This window comes from Garra rufa, chromosome 9 (genome assembly GCF_049309525.1).
Source record: "Garra rufa chromosome 9, GarRuf1.0, whole genome shotgun sequence".
NCBI classification, from domain to species: Eukaryota; Metazoa; Chordata; class Actinopteri; order Cypriniformes; family Cyprinidae; genus Garra; species Garra rufa.
In genome coordinates, this window is record NC_133369.1 from 9,744,558 (window position 1) to 9,765,970 (window position 21,413).

Consider the following 21,413-nt stretch of genomic DNA (forward strand, 5'->3'; position numbering starts at 1 on the left):
TGCATGCAAAAAGATGTACATAGATTTATTCATTTTTGTTGTTTACTGTACATTGTATAAATTATTTCTTTAATGCTTTTATACTCATTGTAATGTGTGACCCGATAGTAATTTTGTACTCAATGTAAATGTATTCACAACTTCTTTTGAATAAAAAGACAGAAATATATACAACAGCTGCTTGATAAAGCTCATTATTCACAGTGCTAAGATTCATTCAGTCTTTGTTGTAACTAAGAAGGCTGTAGATCACGCTGTCGCACTCTTGACTGTTTTGAAGTGGTCTACAAAACAAAAGAAATGTTTATATGCATTAGACAGTATTTTATTTTATTTTAAATAAAATACCAAAAAAATATATTACACATTAAAATTCTGACTTAAAGTTACTTTTATTCAACCAGCAAGTTTTTTTTTTTTTGATTAGAAATGACACAGACATCTCCCAGAAGATAATAAGACGATGTACAAGAGGCATCACTGTGGAAAAAACTATTACTCATCTTTTATTTTACATTTGAACAAAAAGTGGCATGTCCAAAATTATTCATACCCTTCTCAATAATCAATAGAAAAGCCAAACTCTTCCTATAATTGCTGACCAGCTTTTTGCATGTCTCCACTGGTATTTTTGCCCATTCATCTTTAGCAATGAGGTCCAACTCTTTCAGGTTGGAGGGTCTCCTTGCCATCACCCTGATCTTTAGCTCCCTCCACAGATTCTCAATTAGATTTAAAGGAGAACTCCGGTGTGATATTGACCTAAAGTGTATTGAATCATGATACCGAGTGTGAACGTACCTTGCATATCTCATCTCGTCTTGTCCACTGCAGTCCGCAATCTGGGGTTAGTTAGCCGATGCTCACAACAGGTTGTCAATGAGAGTCAATAGGGCATCAGAGTAGCCATGTAAATAAATCACTGTTTTACGCCATTACGAGGCACAAAGTAGCTCCACACTTCATTGGTAGACTTCCAAGGGCCCTGACATTTAAAACGAGACATTGAGAACTCAGAAAAAGCACCGGTAGTCTATTTACAAGAAGCTTTAGTTTATACAGACAGTACCTGCAAGACAAAATCCGGTCGCCGCCATCTTGAATTTAGGCACGATAAGTCGAGTGATGAGCAGGAAGGAACTTATCAGGTTATCAACTTATCAGGTTATCAACTTATCAGGTTGTAGTTTCCTTCGTGCTCGACACTCGACTTATCGTACCTAAATTCAAGATGGCGGCGACCGGATTTTGTCTTGCAGGTACTGTCTGTATAAAGCTTCTTGTAAATAAACTACCGGTGCTTTTTCTGAGTTCTCAATGTCTCGTTTTAAATGTCAGGGCCCTTGGAAGTCTACCAATGAAGTGTGGAGCTACTCTGTGCCTCGTAAATGGCGTAAAACAGTGATTTATTTACATGGCTATTCCGATGCCCTATTGACTCTCATTGACAACCTGTTGTGAGCATCGGCTAACTAACCCCAGATTTCGGACAGCAGTGGACAAGACGAGATGAGATATGCAAGGTACGTTCACACTCGGTATCATGATTCAATACACTTTAGGTCAATATCACACCGGAGTTCTCCTTTAAGTCAGGACTCTGGCTGGGCCACTGCAAAACGTTAATGTTTTGTCTGCTAACCATTTCTTCATCACTTATGCTGTGTGTTTTGGGTTGTTGTCATGCTGAAATATCCACTGGTGCCTAAGGCCAAATTTCTCTGCAGACTGCCTGATGTTGTTGTTGTTGAGAATTTTGATGTATTGCTCCTTTTCATGGTGCTGTTTACTGTGATTAGGTTCCCTGGTCCACTCCCAAAAACATTAGATTCCCACCACTATGTTTGACAGTGGGGATGGTGTTCTTGGGGTTGAAGGCTTCTCCTTTTTTACGCCAAATGAAGGCTACATCATTGTGGCCAAACAATTAAATTTTTGTTTCATCTGACCATAAAACAAAAGACCAGAAGTCTTTGTCCAGATGAGCATTTGCAAAGGCCAAGTGGGCTTTTGTGTGCCTTATCTGGAGAAGTGGTGTCCTCCTTGGTCTGTATCCGTGGAACCCAGCGGTGTGCAGTATCTGTGGACTGTCTGCCTTGAGATGTTGCCACCAGCAGAGCCCAGATTCATCAGGATGGCCTTGGTGGTGATCCCAATGAATCAGGGTAATTAGGATGCGTTAGAACAGCTTGGACTATTTGGAATGGTATAGATCTTTGGATTTCCTCATAGACTGTGACAGTTTGCAAAGGGTATGAATAATTTTGGACATGCCACTTTTTGTTCAAATGTAAATAAAAGCTGAGAAATATTTTTTTCCACAATGATGCCTCTTGTACATTATCTTATTATCTTTTGGGAGAAGCCTGTGTCATTTCCTGTCAAAAAAACTTGCCGGTTGAATAAAAGTAACTTTAAGTCAGAATTTGCCAAGGGTATGAATAATTTTGGGTTTGACTGTATATAGATAGATAGATAGATAGATAGATAGATAGATAGATAGATAGATAGATAGATAGATAGATAGATAGATAGATATAGTATAGAATTATAGGATTATGTAATATAATGTTGGGTGGAAATACTTTCAACTACAGTCAATATGATTCACTGCTTTTAGAAAAATGGCCACATTATTAACTATAGGCTATTAGCTATTTAAAAAAAAGACATGACTGTGGACTTTGATGTCTGACCCCACTTCCTGTTTAGCAGGAAATATTGTACCACAGCCAATTCAAGGGGTTTACAAATCAATTCCACAGATTTCCCCCTACAAATAATTCCAATCATCATGATTGATAATCATTACCTCTCTGAGGTTGATGGAGGAAGCCTTAGATCTGCGTATGTCACGTGTGTGGCAAGGTTTTCCTCAGACTCTGATGATTTTCTCAGGTTTTCATAGATCTCCTCTGTGATGGTAACTGCAGGTCTCTGAACCGAGAAAAATCCCTCGTGTTAATTTAGTGTGCATATAACAGTTTATACGTACAGAGGATTTTATCTTGTTCATTTAAAACAAGATTAACTGTTTATGTGTTCAGTACCTGTTCTGTGGGCTGCTGCTTCTTCTTTGATGTAAACTGTTTCCTCCTGTAAAGATGTAAGCACATACAATTTTACAACATTGTATAATTTTATTTAAAAAATCAATATGGCGTCCAGCCTGAATAGATTCCGTTTTGAAGTAATTATACTGTATTATTATGTGTTAATAATTCACAATAGTCAGAATACTAGGCCTACACTTTAGTCACAACATTTATGTAAATTGACTAGTATTAGCTGCAAGTGCATGATATGCGTAAAATGATTGCATGTCTGACTAGCGCATCGATATTGAAATCGGAGCAGTACATGATGATGGGGAAGTGATCGAGGGCTTGTGTAATATGTAGTGTAATTTCCACAAAGTACAAACTCATGCAATCAGTTCAGATTTACCACGTATGAACTTAATGTTCTCTCAGCATTTTAACAGGATATTATCACATGCTGCGCATCCACTCACCTCATAATGACACCAAACAGGACTAACAGTACCGCCATTAGAAACAGAAACAGAGCTGTTGCAGTCAGCAAGAAATTTCGATTGCTAGTAGGCACTATAGAAACAAACAAAATGTGAATACATTTGGTTAAACTTTGCACAGAAAAGCATAATTTTCTTATTATGTCCTATGCAGGTTTTCTGTATGCATACAATACCTAGGTAATATTTTCAAGTATAATAATGTTATTTCCATTGAGATAAATGAATAAAGTTACATTTAACATTACTAATGTTATAAAACATCATCTTTTTTTACTCAAAGCTGAACTACAAAAAGGAAAATGCCACTCACATGATATTTTTCATACACTGCTGGGCACTATACCAAAAATTATTCATACACCAGATATACTTTTTGATATTTTTACTAGGACAATATAGTTCATTTATGTAATTGAGGATAGCAAAATTGAAAAACTGTGACATATTATACCAAAACATTTTCCTACAGTGGACTAGCAGTAAAATTTATAGAAATTGGGACCAAAAATTATTCAGACACTTTGTCCTGACCATGTTTTGCTCAAATGTTTTTTCTTTAATTGCTAATGCGACCTTTTTACACCACAGACTGAACAAAATTAAGCATTGCTTGGTAATTGATCAACAAAATATTGATAGTTGTATAAATATTTCATACTATCAGTTGTCTGAATTTTTGGTTGATACTTTCTAACCTTTCTATCAAGGTTATCTGACATTATCAAGATGAATTTGTTCTGATACAGTTTAACTCTTGTTCTTGTCATATTTTATTACCATTTTCTAAACTATAGCAAAAAAAACTGTGATAATGTGAGAAATGTTGAAAGTGTCTGAAAAAAAATTGGTTTGACTGTATACTGCACAATATTTAGTTAGCAATAGCCTAGTTTTACATTTTAAACACAACCTAAGCTTTTCATTCTTTGTGAATGAAATATTCCCTATTACCTTCGACTTCCAGTGCTATGACTGTAGAGTTTTGAGAACCCATGTCATTTTTAGCAGTGCAGAAGTATTGTCCATCATCCTTCTGACTGGCAGATTTGATGGAGAATTCACGATCAGATCCTATATAAGAGACATTTGCTTCTTTGATCATAAACCATGTGTAGTTTGTCACTGCAGGATTGGCATTGCCCATACAGATCAAAGTCAGTGAGTTTCCTTCCTGTATCTTTCCAGATGGCAAACGGACTATTTCAACATTCTTTGGACTATCTGTGGGGAGAAGCAACAGGGTCTGTATTTGCAAGAGGACTGTGAAACATTTGCATGCAATGATGCAGTTGCAAAAAATGTTGCATTAGAAACTGACTGTGGGTTAGTGAAATCTTCTGAAATCATCCAGCTTCCTCATTCAGAGGCTTTACAGAAGCTTATTTAACAGTTGAAGTCAAAAGTTTACATACACCTTGCAGAATCTGCGAAATGGTAATTATTTTGCCAAAATAAGAGGGATCATACAAAATGCATGTTATTTTTTATTTAGTACCGACCTGAATAAGACATTTAACATAAACAACGTTAACATAATAGCCCACTAGTGAAAATAATTGGTGATTGAAAATAAATTTAGAATAAAAATGACCCTGTTCAAAAGTTTACATACACTTGATTCTTAATACTGTGTTGTTACCTGATAATCCATAACTGTGTGTTTTTTTTGGTTTTTTTTAATTTAGGAATAGTTGTTCATAAGGCCCTTGTTTGTCCTGAACAGTTAAACTGCCTGCTGTTCGTCAGTAAAATCCTTCAGGTCCCACAAATTTGTGTATTTGAACCCTTTCCAACAATGACTGTATGATTTTGAGATTCATCTTTTCACACTGAGGACAACTGAGGGACTCATATGCAGCTATTACAGAAGGATCAAACGCTCACTGATGATCCAGAAGGAAAAATGATGCATTAAGAGCTGGGGGTGAAAACTTTTGAACAGAATGAAGATGTGTACATTTTTCTTATTTTGCCTAAATATCATATTTGTTTCATTTAGTACTGAACTAAAGAGTTCAAATACACAAAAATGCTGAAAAACCATATAATCTGTGGGACCTAAAGGTTTTTCTGAAGAACAGCAGGCAGTTTAACTGTTCAGGACAAACAATGGACTCATGAACAACTATCACTAAACAAAAAAACACAGCTGTGGATCATTCCGGATCAACACAGTATTAAGAATCAAGTGTATGTAAACTTTTGAACAGGATCATTTTATAAATTCAACTATTATTTTCTCTTGTGGACTATATGTAAATGTCTTTTATGTGAAATATCTTATTCAGGTCAAGAATTTTTGCTACTCAAGAAACATTTCTTATTATTATCAATGTCAAAACTCTTGTGCTGCTTGATATTTTTGTGGAAACTGTTTGTTTTTGATGCCATAAAATACTGCTTACAAAACCATGATCTGCTTTAAATGACAGACTAGCCAGAGATCTTACGTACATCTTACGTCAAGCGATATTTCATCTGCGGAAGTTGCACTGCCGCTCTTCAGACCACAGGAGTAGTTGCCAAAATCTTGATGAGTGACAGAAGAGATTTGGAGCACATTGTCAGTGGCTTCTGGAATCAGATGTTGGTTTTTAAACCAGACAAATGGCTCTTGTTTTGGGGTGCAGTTTTCTGTGCTGCATGTCAGTGTCACAGCGTCTCCTTCATGGATGTGTTCATTCGCCTTTTGTGTTTTCACTGTCACTCTGAAAGGCAGAACTGTTAAAAGTAGTGTAGATTAATGAAATGTAAGCAGAAACTTTAACAACTATGGAATCTCGCTCAAAAGGTTCTTTATAGTGGAAAAAGATTGTTTATAAAATTAGTTATTTTAAGAAATGTTCACTGAAATTTCTTTGAGGAACCCAAAATGGTTTGGAACCCTTTGGAACTTTTATTTTTAAGAGTGTATGCTGGAGATGATATTTTATATGTCATTAAACAAATATGGCCTTTCATTTACCTGCTACGTTGAGGTTTATGCCACCTGGTCCAGTGTATCTGTCAAAATAGTAATATGCTTCAATGCGAAAGAAATATTTTCCAATGTCGCTTTTGGAGACATTTTGTAACTGCAGTGAGCAGTTTTTGTCTTGGTTTGCGTAAGTTGTTCTGTTTTTGTACAGCTGGTGAATCTTTGCTGGCGTTGAGTGATAGACAGATATTCCCACCTGTGATCCGTCTTGTTTCTGATGAGCTTCTGGCTTGAACCATTTTGTTGTTTCAAGTCTGCGATTAGATGGATAATCAAACGTGCAGCTGAAATCCACAGATGATCTTTCAAATACACATATGCTTTTAGGGTGGTATGAAACTGACCATGAAGCCGCAGCAGCTAAAAAACACAGAAATGTTTAAGGATTCAATAAGTTACCATTGCTCCTTGTTCTTCAACCACAAGCACTTTTTTGGAGTCTAGACTTAAAATGAAAATTCTAATAAACTATCAGTGACTGGATCTGAGCAAATGTACAGCAGCAAACTGTTTCGTCCAGTTGTTCTCAACTAGGGGAATCACCTCAATACACAAGGTGGCCACAAAATGGACACAATGAATTGTGACAAAAATCTTCACAAGCTTTGAAATAATCTAAATCAGTGAAAAAATATAGACATATATGTTATTTAAATTTTTCTTTTAACAACTAATTTTCATGGCCCTGGGAAACCTGGTAATTTTAAAAGTGTGAAATTCAGATGGGAAAGATATCGGTATTTTATTTTATTTTATTTTATTTTATTTTATTTTATTTATTTTTTAATTTTATTTTATACCAAGCTAAATATTTAAAATTGAGGTAAAATGTTTTATTGAGCAAAAACACTTTATCCCATAATCATGAACAACTGAAAACATCATTATTTATTTATTTATTTATTTAGTTATTTATTTATTTATTTAGTTATTTTTTATACACTGCTAAATATTTAAAATTGAGGTAAAATATTTTATTGAGCAAAAACACTTTATCCCATAATCATGAACAACTGAAAACATCATTATTTATTTTATTTATTTATTTATTTATTATTATTTTATGCCAAGCTAAATATTTAAAATTGAGGTAAAATATTTTATTGAGCAAAAATACTTTATCCCATAATCATGAACAACTGAAAACATCATTATTTTATTTTATTTTATTTATTTATTTATTATTATTATTATTTTATACCAACCTAAATATTTAAAATTGAGGTAAAATATTTTATTGAGCAAAAACACTTTATCCCATAATCATGAACAACTGAAAACATAATTATTTATTATATTTTATTTATTTATTTTTTTATTTTTATTTTAAACAATGCTATATGTTTAAAATTGATGTAAAATATTTTATTGAGCAAAAACATTTTGTCCCATAATCATGAACAACTGGAAACATCATATAAATTCTTTATTTTATTTATTTATTTATTTTATTTTATTTTATTTTATTTTATTTAGTTTTATACCAAGCAAAATATTTAAAATTGAGGTAAAATATTTTATTGAGCAAAAACACTTTATACCATAATCATGAACAACTGAAAACATCATTATTTTATTTTATTTTATTTTATACCAAGCAAAATATTTAAAACTGAGCTGAGATAATTTATTGAGCAGAAACACTAATAAATTTAATAATTTATTTTCTTATTATTTATAATTATTTCATTTGCATTATTTAACTATTTACATAACTTGAAAAACAAGCAGTTCTGTCATTACAGCAGAAATATCTTTGTCTTATACACAGCGAATATTATCATGGAGTCAGAAGGGTAAAGAACCACTACTCAATCAATTTAGTCAAGAACATTATCTACAAATAAAAAAAATTGAAAAAAACTCACCTGATTCAAGCAGATGTAATAATATGCTGATGTAAAACATGTTTTGCCCCTTTAGCCGTTTTGTCTAAGAAGAAAACACTTTCTTTATATGCAGCATAAGTTTCAGTCTTACTCCACAACAGGCCTAATATACTAAAGCTTTGCATCAGTAAACGGATATCCTTGTTCCACGGAGGAAAGCTTCCCTAAATCTGTGCTTTGATTTAATTCCTTTATTTATACTTAAATAATAACAAAAAAAAATGTTTGTTTAATATGTATGATATGATTTAAAGCATGGTGGGCAGAGTCGTCATCCATAATGTTTATCCAGTGAAACTAAATGATTTTTAACACGTAAACAGCATCTTAAACAGGAACTTAAAAAGGAAATGACAGCTGGTGAGATGATGTAAGAATGTATTAAGTATGGCGGGTGACGGAGGTCAATGAAAGTTATTCTTAATCCTAGTTCCTTCTCCATTAAGTCTGTTTTACCCACCAAATACACTATATTACCAAAAGTATTGGAACACCCCGTTTCAAATGAACAGGTTTGACTACTGTAGAAGTTTCCATGGGTACAAATCCTAATATTTTAATCATATAATGATATTCTAGGGGATTATGTTTTTCTAATTTGATAGCAACAGTTTTGACAAGACCCTTTTCTATTCTAAGACAATCTGTTCAAAAAGAAATGATTGATGTAGTCAGTGTGGAAGAAGTTGACTGGTCTGCAGAAAGCAAAAACATCTTGTGACGTTAAATGCAGACTTTGAGCTAAAAACTCATCACCAAACACCAATGACTTGTAACTATGGGTACAGTCATTTTTGACACTTTCAAAACGGTTGCAACAGAGATGGAAATACAATTTATAAGTACATGAATTGTTTCCATCTTTGCTGCCACAGTTTTGGAAGTACCCTTTTCTGTTCTAAAGAAGAGGTGTCCCAATACTTTTGTCCATATAGTTCATGTAAAAGTAGCAAGTCAGTGGCGATTGGTGATGAGTTTTTGGCTTAAGGTCTGCATTTAAAGTCACACCATAGGTGTTCAGCTAAGATTAGGACTTGACTGCAGACCAGTCAAGTTCTTCCACACTGATTGAATCAATCATTTCTTTTTGAACCTTGCCTTATACATAAAAGCATTGTCATGTTAGAATTAAAGAGGGTTGTGTCAAAACTGTTGCTGTAAAATTAGAAGCACACAATCCCCTGGAATATCATTATATGCTTAAACATTAAGATTTGTACTCATGGAAATGACTAAATTAGTCCAACCTGTTCATTAGAAGGGGGTGTCCCAATACTTTTGGCAATATAGTGTTTCTTTGAAAAGGGAAAAGTAGCCCCATGTAATTACAACATGGAATTGCCATTGTACATCTCATAAAATACGATTGTAATTAGTCTTCAGGGTGTAGTGTAAATGTTCTGGTGAACTACATTTTAACATATCTGTTTTTTCACAGTTTGAGTCAAAGTCATGTTGCATTGCTAGTCTATAGCGCCCCCTGCTGTCAAGGAAAAACAAGCCTAATACCATTATTAATTCCCTTATCATGATTTAAAAAAAATAATATTTCATTTCAATCAAACTATTTCTTTTACCAAGAGGAAGACCAATCTACGTTTGCTATTAACATAAAAAAAAAATCTCATAAAAAAAAACTAAAATATGCCCTCAGTGATAGAGCAAAATGTCCGATTTTTTTATACCAAGCAAAATATTTAAAATTGAGCTAAATAATTTATTGAGTAGAAACACTTCATCCCATAATCATGAACAACTGGAAACATCATATAAATATTTTAATTTATTTTATTTTATTTTATTTTATACCAAGCACAATACTTAAAAATATTGTATTAAGCAGAAACACTTTACTTCTACTGTTTTAGAAGTGCCTTTTTCTGTTCTAAGGAAGGGGTGTTCCAATACTTTTGTTCATATATTGTATGTACAAGTCATTGGTGTTTGGTGATGGGTTTTTGGCTCACGTTTTTGGCTCATTCAAGAAAAACATTAAATAAAATATGCCCTCAGTGATAGAGCAAAATGACAGACCAGTTTTCATTTTATATAGATAACACTCATAGTGTGTAATTTATAGCTGATTAAATAATTTAGATCTAAAAAAAAGTATATTTTTTTATAATTCATTTTTATTATTCATTCAAGTCCCTAAAAAATCTAATCTTTCTCATGTGATGCACTTCTGAGAAGGATAAAATCTTTTTGAGGGATTGCATCCATTACAACTGCCCTTAGGTCTAACTGGTATTTTAAATTTATTCAAAAATCCTTATTAATAAAAATCCATCATTGTTTAGGAGCTGGCTAACTATATTGTTTTCAAACCAGTAATCAAAAATTAAAGATTTATTTTTGTATAATATGTACCTCCTTGGTGAGAAATTATGTTTGTAAGGCAACAATGCCATAAGAGCTTGTTTATGAAATTTTGCAAGCTTAACCAGTTTTTTTTTTATTATTGAATAATTACACTTAAACAAAAAATCAAGTTCACCCATTTGCTTGAACATATAGTTGGGAAATAAGTTCCAAATTCCTTTTATTAGTAATATTTCTAAATAATTCAGATGGTGTTCATTAGTATTAGTTAATATATTTAAAAGGGTTAACTATACTTTGTCGTCTGGTCTAAATAATAATAATAATTTTCTGTAATACAGTGACTAATGCAAATTGATCAATCAATCGATTAATAATGATTTGGAATTTTGTTTTGTTTTGTTTTATGAAGAGATACGAGGCCCTAAACCATGATCTCATTTCCCTGCGCCTTCGCTGAAAAAGGACCAAGGTCTCGTGTGACGTATTTCTTCCGCGCCTAGACAAGCGATAACGTTGAGGAAAACAAATGATCCAGTTGTGTCCATCTGTCTTTTGATTTGATTCCCGCATGTTAGCTTGAATTTCTTCATCAGGACAGATTTCAAGGCGAGTATATGTTTAGTTTATACTATCTAACTGCAGCGGAGCTTTAGATGAAGCTTAATTCAGTATCTATAAAACAGAATCATGTGGCATCTGATCTTTATTTCTCGAGCGTTTACTAATAATTAATCGATTCAAAGAATATTTACTCATGTGTACTAGACAGTTACGCTCAGTTTATATCAGCTTAGTTTTATTTACGCTATTTTTCTTTAGCTTTGTTCGTATATATTTCCTGTAGTATAACGTTAGAGGTTATCTCAAAACTTAGTGAACTGAATTTTAAAGGCAGCATGTTTGGAGTGTAATGATTTGCATATTTTTAACCATTCCTAGAAGTGAGCAACATTTTTGGCCCAGAAGGTGCATTTGAAACAGGTTTGTGATCCCAAAATGCTGGGCAAACAGTTTGCTGTGATTTGATTTGAGGCACAGCTATTGATTTATTTACTGAGGTCTGTTTGTTTATTTCAGAAGACGCTCAGTATGGCGTTAAAATCTGGAGAGGAGCGCCTGAAGGAGATGGAGGCAGAGATGGCGCTGTAAGTTCTTTACATTCACTTAAATTCAGTTCCAGCTGTTTGCAGGATTTGTAGTGTGCAGAATTGGATGTTTCTGACTGTATGTATGCTGATGCTTCTCCTGTAGGTTTGAGCAGGAGGTGTTAGGAGGACCTGTGGCACCTACGGTGGTTGAAGCTTCGCCAGTCGCACTGGCAATGCCAGCCGTACCCATCAGGGCCATCATTGGTACAAACACCTACAGAGAGGTATTATTTACTCAAAAATATTCCTAATATGTTATGTTGTATACTTTTATAAACCTTAAATTAAAGGAGTAGTTCACTTTCAGAACAAAAGTTTACAGAAAATGTACTCACCCCCGTGTCATCCAAGATGTTCATGTCTTTCTTTCTTCCTTCAGTCGTAAAGAAATGGTGTTTTTTGAGGCAAACATTTCAGGATTTCGCTCCATATAATGGACTTCTATGGTGCCCCCAAGTTTGAACTTCCAAAATGCAGTTTAAATGCAGCTTCAAGGGCTCTAAATGATCCCAGCCGAGGAAAAACGGTCTTATCTAGCGAAACGATTGGTTATTTTCTAAAAACATTTACAACTTATATACTTTTTTTTTTTTTTTTTTTAAATCTCAAATGCTCGTCTGGCCGAGCTAGACAAGACTAGCATCTAGTCGACAAATATCGAAACTCGTTGGTCATTTTTGAACGCGATGCTATTGGTCTAATAGGATTCAATGATCTATGCTAAGCTATGCTAAAAGTGATATCGCCAGAACAGGAGATCAGCTGAATGGATTTCCAAATGGTAAAACTCAACTTATTAACTCAGGGTGAGTTGGAGAATGAGCCTATTTCCAAAAAAAGTGGAGTGTTCCTTTAAACTTCTATTTTAATGAATTATATGCAGTAGTAAACATGTAAAGTAAATCTGCATGATTCAGGATAAATAAAAAAAATCTAATTTCTTTTATAAATTGGAGATCACGATTCTGAAGAAAAAAAGTGTATATTTGAACAAAATTGGAAAATAATGGAGTCAGTTTCTCAAAGGCTTGTTTCACTGTTGGAATCTCTTGAATGTATAATTCAATGATAAATACTTTTTAAATGTGCAGTTGAAGAGGATAAGCGTTACAATTAGGGCCGGGACTCGATTAAAAAATTTAATCTAATTAATTAGAGGCTTTGTAATTAATTAATCGAAATTAATCGCATTTTAATCGCATATAAATATTTGACCTGAGAACAGTGAGAATTAAGGTTTTTACATGGATTTTTAGTATACCATTGAATAATGACTGAATACATAAGCTTAAGCAACAAAATATTGTTTATTTTTGTTCAACCAAGTCCAACAGACCAGTGCAATATTGCCATTAAATGTAGCAAGAGGCACGTTCTTTAACAAGTCTTTCATGCCGAGAACTCTGCTCTTGTGTTTGCTTAATTGTGCATTTGAACGTTAATGACCAAACCTATCATTATAAATGTTGCTGCACATGGAATATAACGCGGATAACATTTAAAAAATATTTTTTTATCAGGTTACACACTGATTATTTATCACTCCAACTCCTTTCTCTACCTGTCCGTTGGTCACGTATATCCTCCATGTTTGTAGTTTTTTTAACACTTTTTATGCGTGTTTGTAGTTCTAATCGAATCCTTGTTCACGGCGCAGTGTGTTATGGGCAGTATTAGCCGTAGAGTGTGCATTGATCGTTAAGTAGTAGACCATCCGGGAATCTTTGGAATACTTTTTTAAACATACTACGATTTGGGACATACAATAGGATTTAGGACAGACGCAGCATGTCTGAATGCTAGTTGGTGCTCCAGTATAATAGGTCCCCCAATTCTCATCCAGTGAGAAACGTTCCGCGTTGCAAAACTTAGTGCGATTAAAATGCGTTAAAAAATTTTAACGCGTTATTTTTGTGTAATTAATTAATCTAAATTAACGCGTTAAAGTCCCGGCCCTAGTTACAATACAAACGTAATAAGATACTTTCGTTTTGATCGCTACTGTAGACATTAAGTGTTTAAACCTCAACTATAAGCTTTTATCCCAGTACTTATGTTATTTAAATATCTGTAAAAAAGAAATAATGATGGTTATGTGGTTAAAAAGACTGTCTCTTTCTGAATCAGTAGCAGCATGAATGCAGATTTTAATGTCTTTAATACTTGTTTCACATCGTAAGCGTCAGTGGAGCATGTGAAACCATTGTAATAGACACCGCTGAATCGTTGTCATTCAGGAATAAGATCACATGGGTGTTTTAAATAGAGATTGTGATATTTTAAGGATTAATCATGCAGCTCTAATGTAAACACTGCAAAATGTTTTATTATGATATCGCCACGTTCTCACAAACCAGTCAGGTCTCGCGGGACACATCGGATCTTGCGAGATCTTGTGCCACATCCCTATGTAGAGCTCTTTGAAGCTGCATTAAACTGCAATTTGGACCTTCAACTCGTTGGGCACCATTGAAGTCCACTATATGGAGAAACATCCTGGAATATTTTCCTCAAAAACCTTAATTTCTCTTTGACTGAAAAAAAATGAAAGACATGAAGCGGGTGGTAAATCACCAGGAAATTTTTATTCTGAAAGTGGACTTATCCCTAAAGTGAAAAGCTTAATTTAATAAATAACAAAATATTTAAAATATATTTTAAAAAGAATGACAAATAAATATATATTGCTTATTGGCTCATTCGTCAGTTCCTTATTTTACAAGCTTGTTTATGTTTTGTGTGTTTTTTTTTTTCATTAGGTCCAGCAGAGTTTGGACGCAAGAGCTGCCACTTTAGTTGGTCCCCCACCTGCATTTGTTGGTCCTGGTATATCTATGATATAAATATAAATACACATTTCCTCATTACACACATTAAGACAAAGTATTATATAGAAATCAGCTGACAGTCATCTGATATTTTTCTGTAGCTATACCAGCGGTTGTGCCTCCTCCAATGATGCGTCCAGCATTTGTCCCGCACGTCTTACAGAGACCAGGTAATCATACACATTCTCTAAAACTTTTGTTTGTAAATATATTTGAGAGATTCATTCAGTATTTTTTCAAATACATTTTACATATTGTTATATAACCTAAAATATTCTTCATTTCCCAGGGGGTCAGAGAATGCCAGTGATGCGTGGTCCTCCTCCTCAGGGCATGATAGCACCTCCCCTTCCCAGACCTCCACCTCCTCCTCCAATGATGATGGCTCCTCCTATGTCAGGACCCCCTCAACCCCAAATGGCTCCAGTTGGACCACCAATGGGACCCATGCCACCAGTGGGTATTTTCTGAATTGTTGTCAGAGTATTTTACTTGTTTCAAGGTTGCTTTGTAATGTAAACGTTGTCAATTTCTCACGTTTTTCTCAATTATAATCAGGTTGGAGGCATGAACCCTATGACTTCGGCACCACAACGGCCCATGCCTCAAGACCCTCCGAAGATCAGTCCCAGTGTTATACAGGCAGCTCCCACTGTTTACACAGCACCTCCTGCACCTAAAAGAATGGACCTCAAAAGTCAAAAACAAGCACGCATGGTAAAGCATCAACACACTAGGGGTGGCACGGTTAACAGAACCCACGGTTCGGTTTGTATCATGGTTTTAGGTCACGGTTTTCGATTCTGTACAGTTTTTGCTTTGTTTTTTTATCTTAAACACTCCAGAAATTTATTTTAATTATCCACAATTTAGGATACATAAAAGTTAAATCATGTGATCATGCACAAACTGAATTGGACTTGACTTAAAGCACATTATTGGGACCATCTCTGAGGAAAGCAAGGGGAGATTTTGATACAGCAAGAGAGAAGACATTGATGACATGCTTCAACAGGAGAATGTGAATTGCTATCTCTACAGGAATTCATGTGCCTTTTTAGCACATTAAGATTGAAATGAAGAATTAACTTGCATTTATCAAACTGCCAACTTTAGTGTAGCTCTTACAAAAATGGCCATTTCTACATGTGACGTAACCTGCAGCACTTTTACTGTCTTTATGTCCACACACACCTCTTATTTTGCGCAAATAGGATACCCACTACGTGCACAAGGATACATTGTGCATGCGTCGAACCGTGTGACGCGCACACACACGCTCCGAACCGGGACAAGCGAACCGAACAGTTCGGATGTTTTTTCATGAACCGTGCCACCTCTACAACACACCCTTCACATATCGCCTATATGACCAGTTCACCCTGCCCACGGCATCCGTTTTGATATTTAATATCAAAGCACAACATGGTTCATAATAAAAACTAGTATGCTTGTCTATTAGAAATTGTGAGCCCCTTGTGCTTGCATTCAAATCATCTAAATCTTTTATTTTCAGGAGGAGTTGTCAGCGTTGGTTGCGGAGCAGCAGGCTGCAGTCATAGCAGCTGGGCTGCTGGAGTCAAAGAAGGAGGCAGTCACCGATGACAGCGTGATTGGTCCGAGCATGCCAGAGCCTGAGCCTGCACACGTGGAGGTTTGATATGCCCAGCCTTAAAAAAAATCAGTTTTACCTTTAAAAATTGCACAATGAAAGAATATAAAACGGCTATAGGATGAAAATAAAAAATAGTGTTGTTTTAGTTATATTTAAAGTTAGCTTGTATTTTATGTTTCTACTTTTGGTTTATGTGCTTTTATCTATTTACAGTTTTTTACACTACCAGTCAAACGTTTTTGAACAGTAAGATTTTCAATGTTTTTTTTTAAAGAATTCTCTTATATTAAGATTAGTAATACTGTGAACTTTTTTACTATATTATATATTTTGTTACATTTTCAGCATCGTTACTCCAGTCTCCAGTGTCACATAGTCCCTCAGAAATCATTTATAGTATGCTGACTTGCGTTTTAAGAAACAGTTTTTTATTGTTATAATTTTTTTCAGAATTCTTTGAATTGAAAGATCCAAAGAACAACATTTATCTGCAATAAAGTTTTGTAACATTATACACCTGTTCCATTCAAAAGCTTAGAGTCAGTTTTTTTGGGGGGATGAGAAGAAATTACAGAAATTAATACTTTTATTTAGCAAGAATGTTTTTAAATGAAACAAAAGTGATAGAGACATTCATAATTTTACAAAAGATTTTTATTTCAGAAAAATGCTGTTCTTCTGAACTTTGTTCATCAAAGAAAACTGAAGGATCATGTGACTCGGGTAATGAAAATCACAGGAATAAATGACATTTTAAAATGTATTTAAATAGCCAACAGTTATTTTAAATGGTAAAATTATGTTACAGTTTTACTCAGGGACCGAAATTAAGTTTTTGACACACCGGCCAAGTTGGCCGGTGGATTAAAAAATCCACCGGCCAAGCTTATTTTTTACCTGCCAAAATTCTGAACGATTTAACACAGATATATCCAAAGCACGTTATTCTGTATATTATGTGTGCTCCGGACAGAGAGGAGTGACAATTCAAACAACAATAAGAAAAACAACTTTTTGGTCATTTTAGATTTTTTATTATACCGTAACTTGGAAATGTTTTTAACGAACTATCTGATCTAGTCAGACTACTTGTTTTCTTTGTCTGGCCTCCTGCTTCTGACGCAGTCTTTGTGCCACAGCAGGGTTCAACGCTAAGGAATTTTTCTACTGGACCGATCGGGCCAGTGGTTCAGATTTTTACTGGCCCCACCAAAAAGAAAAAAAAAAGTTAATATTTATTTCTTAGCCACATACTTTAAATGTGTCAAAAGCCAAATATAACTATACATAAACTTTTTATTCAGCATAACTTTTCTTTAAATACAATTGATAATTTAAAGAATTAAAGAAGTATTTAAGATTTCCTTCAATTAAAATATATGCCAGCAGGTGGCGGCACGAAACTGAAATTGATCACTGAATCATATTCATTTGATTCGTTTGAATGCATGGTTCATTCAAGAATAAAGCAAGTGACTCTCTTTATGAATGGAAAATTGAATCATTTCACTAGATTCGTTTAAAAACACAGCAGTGTGACTTGTAGCCTCAATGTAAGTCACTTAATAATAACTTCTTGTTTATTTAACTGCTCTATTAAATCAATATCTCATTTACAAACTCCCATTAAAAAAAATATATTAAAAGCTGTCATCTTAGTTTCCGATATCACAAAGCTCTATTATAATCAACGACGCTCTCTGTACCGCAAGATCAATCTCTTATTTACACTCTCTCTACACTTTGTTTATAGAAGAATTCTTGAGATATATCTGTGAAACATTACAGTGCTGTGAACCCAGACACGTCGGCATTTGGCTTTCTGGTGAATCAAGCACTTACACAACAGGTAGCAGCGTGCGTATTTATCTCTGCCATGGTTGATCGCGCCTTCTTGTTATTCGCGCTAGTGACGGGAAAAACTACAGCGAGTGACGCGATGCGCATATTCCCTTGGCTTTCGGTGTGAGCGCACCATTAGACTGTTTTTGCGCACGGCAAATGAAATGTTATTGACAAGGCAGCACTGGCCCGATCGAGGGAGCATCACAGAGATCCGTGAGACTGATACTGATTAACATTACTGGTGAAAAGATTTACTCGCCATGTGGCGGATGGCGCTTTAAATTGAACTCGCCAGACAGAGAATTTGCTCGCATTTGGCGAGTGGCGAGTGTTAATTTCGGACCCTGGTTTTACTGTTTTTGCTGTACTTTGGATCAAATAAATGCAGGCTTGGTGAGCAGAAGAGACTTTAAAAACATTAAAAATCTTACTGTTCAAAAACTTTTGACTGGTAGTGTAAATATGTATATTTTGCTTTAATTTTAGTTTTAGTCATTTTAGCACTTCAAATCAAATTCAGGCTTGTTTATTGCATACTTTTCATTAAAGTTTCATTTAGGTTTAATTCTTTCATCTCATATTTATGTTTTATTTCTGCCTTATTAACAACACTGCACAAAGAAAGTTAATTTAAAAATAAAAACGGTTTACTCTGGGAATTCTTGATATGAATATTGTTCTAATTATTTTTAAATATTCCTATGTGCACAGCCTCCTGATACTAGCACAGAAGATAAGAAGAAAGGAAAACAGGAAAAGGTCAAGAAATGCATCCGGGTAGCAGCTGGTGTCACGTGGGAGGACACTAGCCTATTAGAGTGGGATACAGGTTTGTGGACATTTAGTAAATACAATCTTCTCTTTTTTTTGATAAAGAACCCAAGCACATAGAGAAATAAAATGATCAATATGCTGTTCTTGGTTTATCAGATGATTTCCGGATATTCTGTGGCGATCTGGGGAATGAGGTGAATGATGACATTCTTGCGAGAGCATTTAGCCGCTATCCATCCTTCCTGAAGGCGAAGGTTGTTAGAGACAAACGCACTGGGAAAACAAAGGGTTACGGTTTTGTGAGCTTTAAAGATCCTAATGATTATGTGCGCGCCATGAGAGAAATGAACGGTGAGTTAATAAGAATAATAATGAATATAGTTTGTTTTTCATAATTTTATAATTAAATTTAATACGTTTATTCAACAAAGATGCTTTCATTTAATCAAAAGTATTAGTAAAGACATTAATAATGTTACAAACAATTCTATTCCAAATAAATGCTGTTCTTTTGAATTTTATGTTTATCAAAGAATCCTGAAAGAACAAAAATGATCATGGTTTCCACAAATATTAAGCAGCACAACTGTTTTCAACATTGATAATAATGAAAGTGTTTCTTGAGCATCAAATCAAATAATTAGAATGGTTTCTGCAGGATCATGTGACACCTAAGAGTAATGACTTCTAACTTTGGATAACAGGAATAAATCTAATTTAAATAAATATTTGAACAGAAAGTTTTCACAAATAATTTTATAATCTTACTGTTTATGTTTTTGTTAAAATAAATGCAGCCTTACTGATATTATACATTTTGAAGAAAGTACATTTAAACTTTTGCAGTGTTTCCCCTACCATTATCTTTTTTTACTACACGCATACTGAAGCAAACGTGACGCTCCCGCTAATTTTTGGCATTTGCATCTCACATGAACAGATAAACTCAATCTCCAAAGCTGCTGAGTGTCACTTTTACCGTTTCATTTGAGAAAACTAGTATCATACCACAGAAACTTCACGGCAACCCGTCAAAATAAAAGTGCGGTTTAACATGTAACAGGACAAAATTATTCTTGTATTACTTTTGTACGGTATAATGTACCGGTAGGTGTTTATATATTCCTATTTAAATAATTTACATAAAACAATATATATGATAAAAAATAAATATCACAACAAGATTATTGTATTTATTTTAACAGTAAACCTCTGTTTGTTTGCCAAAAATTAAAAGGTTTTTTTTTTTTTTCATTTGATTATCAGAAAAATTAAGAATTTCTTAAAAAAAAAAAAACAAAAAAAAAAAGGGCAAAAGATTGTAGAGCCCTATTGTTCAAAATGTTAAAATAGAGAGTTTTGGACTTATTTTTCCACTGAAATGAATGTTTTCGTTATTACACAAAGTAGGCTAAAGTACCGGGGGAAAAAAGTAACATGCACCCCCTTCCCCCACCCCCAAAGCTGGAAACCTAGGGGAAACACTGTTTTGAATGTTAGTGTATGTTTTTAACATTTTATTTGATAAAATTATAGAATGCAAAAATAACTAAGCAAACATTGCATTAGCTTTATTAATGCTTTATTTATTTTTTTCATCCATAGTCCCTGGACAAGATGTTACAAGTCACCCTAAAGGATTTTAAATGATCTCCAGGATGTGATTTATTGAAAATGACTAAACTTAGACTGAAACTTGTGTCAGACCATATTGAGGCAGTACTGTATCAAAATGAAATTTTTATGAGCATCATGGTCTAAACACACCCTTGTCTTTGTCTTCAGGGAGGTACGTGGGAAGCAGACCCATCAAACTGAGGAAGAGTTCATGGAAAGATCGCAATCTGGAGATCGTGCGTAAGAAACAGAAGGAGAAAAAGAAGTTGGGACTGAGATAATCCATCTGTACTGAAACTGTGGACTTGGTTTTTGTGTGTGTGTGTCACCCAGGACCTATATATAAAAGAGTAGGAGTCCCTCACACTCCTGCATTAGTTGCAAATAAATAAGCATCAGCTTCCCATATGACCCTTATTACTAATAAATCTACATTTATTTCCATGTGTTATCACACACTGACCTCTCCCTCTCTCCGCATGCTGAAAAATCATGCAAATGCTTTCTCTTGAGACTCTTTTAAGAGATTTTTTTAACACATAAAGTGTGGTAATGAAACTGGCTTGGATGTTGAAAATGTTGGTTTTGTTTTCTTCCTCAATTTCTCTCAAAAGCAACTAAGTTTAAGGTTTAGGAAGGCAGTTACATTTGTTGCTATGTAATATGGATGTTTTAAGTAATGTGTAAAAAGGCAAATGTTTTCAATAAACTGAGGAGTTTCTTTAGTTTAAATTCTTACCTGTTTTAACTCATTTTAATTCAAAACATTGAATGCCTCATCTGATCATTCTGAAAACAGCCACCAGATGGCATCACAAAGTTTTGTCCTAAATGGTATATATATTTTTTAAACTTCT

General features: G+C 34.2%; 2 protein-coding genes across 4 annotated transcripts; one reads left to right on the forward strand and one right to left on the reverse strand.

Moving 5' to 3' along the window:
• Positions 1-155: 155 nt before the first annotated feature.
• On the reverse strand, positions 156-8,423 carry cd22 (cd22 molecule). Its single transcript, XM_073847738.1, has 8 exons — positions 8,384-8,423; positions 6,504-6,875; positions 5,993-6,259; positions 4,490-4,759; positions 3,515-3,608; positions 3,051-3,096; positions 2,813-2,937; positions 156-284 (listed from the first exon to the last, which is right to left on the reverse strand). Exons 1-8 carry the CDS (start codon positions 8,421-8,423, stop codon positions 218-220), a joined length of 1,281 nt encoding a protein of 426 aa, XP_073703839.1. The 3' UTR covers positions 156-217.
• A 2,784-nt stretch (positions 8,424-11,207) lies between these two features.
• rbm42 (RNA binding motif protein 42) lies at positions 11,208-21,281 on the forward strand. 3 transcript variants are annotated; one of them, XM_073846797.1, is made up of 12 exons: positions 11,225-11,335; positions 11,669-11,710; positions 11,807-11,874; positions 11,981-12,101; positions 14,637-14,703; positions 14,807-14,875; positions 14,995-15,161; positions 15,264-15,422; positions 16,222-16,359; positions 18,877-18,994; positions 19,096-19,290; positions 20,725-21,281. In XM_073846797.1, exons 3-12 carry the CDS (start codon positions 11,819-11,821, stop codon positions 20,835-20,837), a joined length of 1,203 nt encoding a protein of 400 aa, XP_073702898.1. In that variant the 5' UTR covers positions 11,225-11,335; positions 11,669-11,710; positions 11,807-11,818; the 3' UTR covers positions 20,838-21,281. The 3 variants fall into 3 exon arrangements, with proteins under 3 accessions (XP_073702899.1, XP_073702898.1, XP_073702900.1); XM_073846799.1 differs by having other exon boundaries at positions 14,637-14,697; XM_073846798.1 differs by lacking the exon at positions 11,669-11,710 and having other exon boundaries at positions 11,208-11,335.
• The last annotated feature ends 132 nt before the right edge of the window (positions 21,282-21,413 follow it).

What these genes read in the sequence shown, in the direction of transcription:
- cd22 (XM_073847738.1), bottom strand. Translation starts at nt 8,423, where the DNA reads ATGTTTTACATCAGCATATTATTACATCTGCTTGAATCAG. An exon ending in CATAAACCTCAACGTAGCAG is followed by an intron (nt 6,260 to 6,503) that starts GTAAATGAAAGG and finishes TACTTTTAACAG; the next exon opens with TTCTGCCTTTCAGAGTGACA. An exon ending in CTGTTTGGTGTCATTATGAG is followed by an intron (nt 3,097 to 3,514) that starts GTGAGTGGATGC and finishes ACATCTTTACAG; the next exon opens with GAGGAAACAGTTTACATCAA.
- rbm42 (XM_073846798.1), top strand. Translation starts at nt 11,819, where the DNA reads ATGGCGTTAAAATCTGGAGAGGAGCGCCTGAAGGAGATGGAGGCAGAG. An exon ending in CCTATTAGAGTGGGATACAG is followed by an intron (nt 18,995 to 19,095) that starts GTTTGTGGACAT and finishes TTGGTTTATCAG; the next exon opens with ATGATTTCCGGATATTCTGT. An exon ending in CGCCATGAGAGAAATGAACG is followed by an intron (nt 19,291 to 20,724) that starts GTGAGTTAATAA and finishes CTTTGTCTTCAG; the next exon opens with GGAGGTACGTGGGAAGCAGA.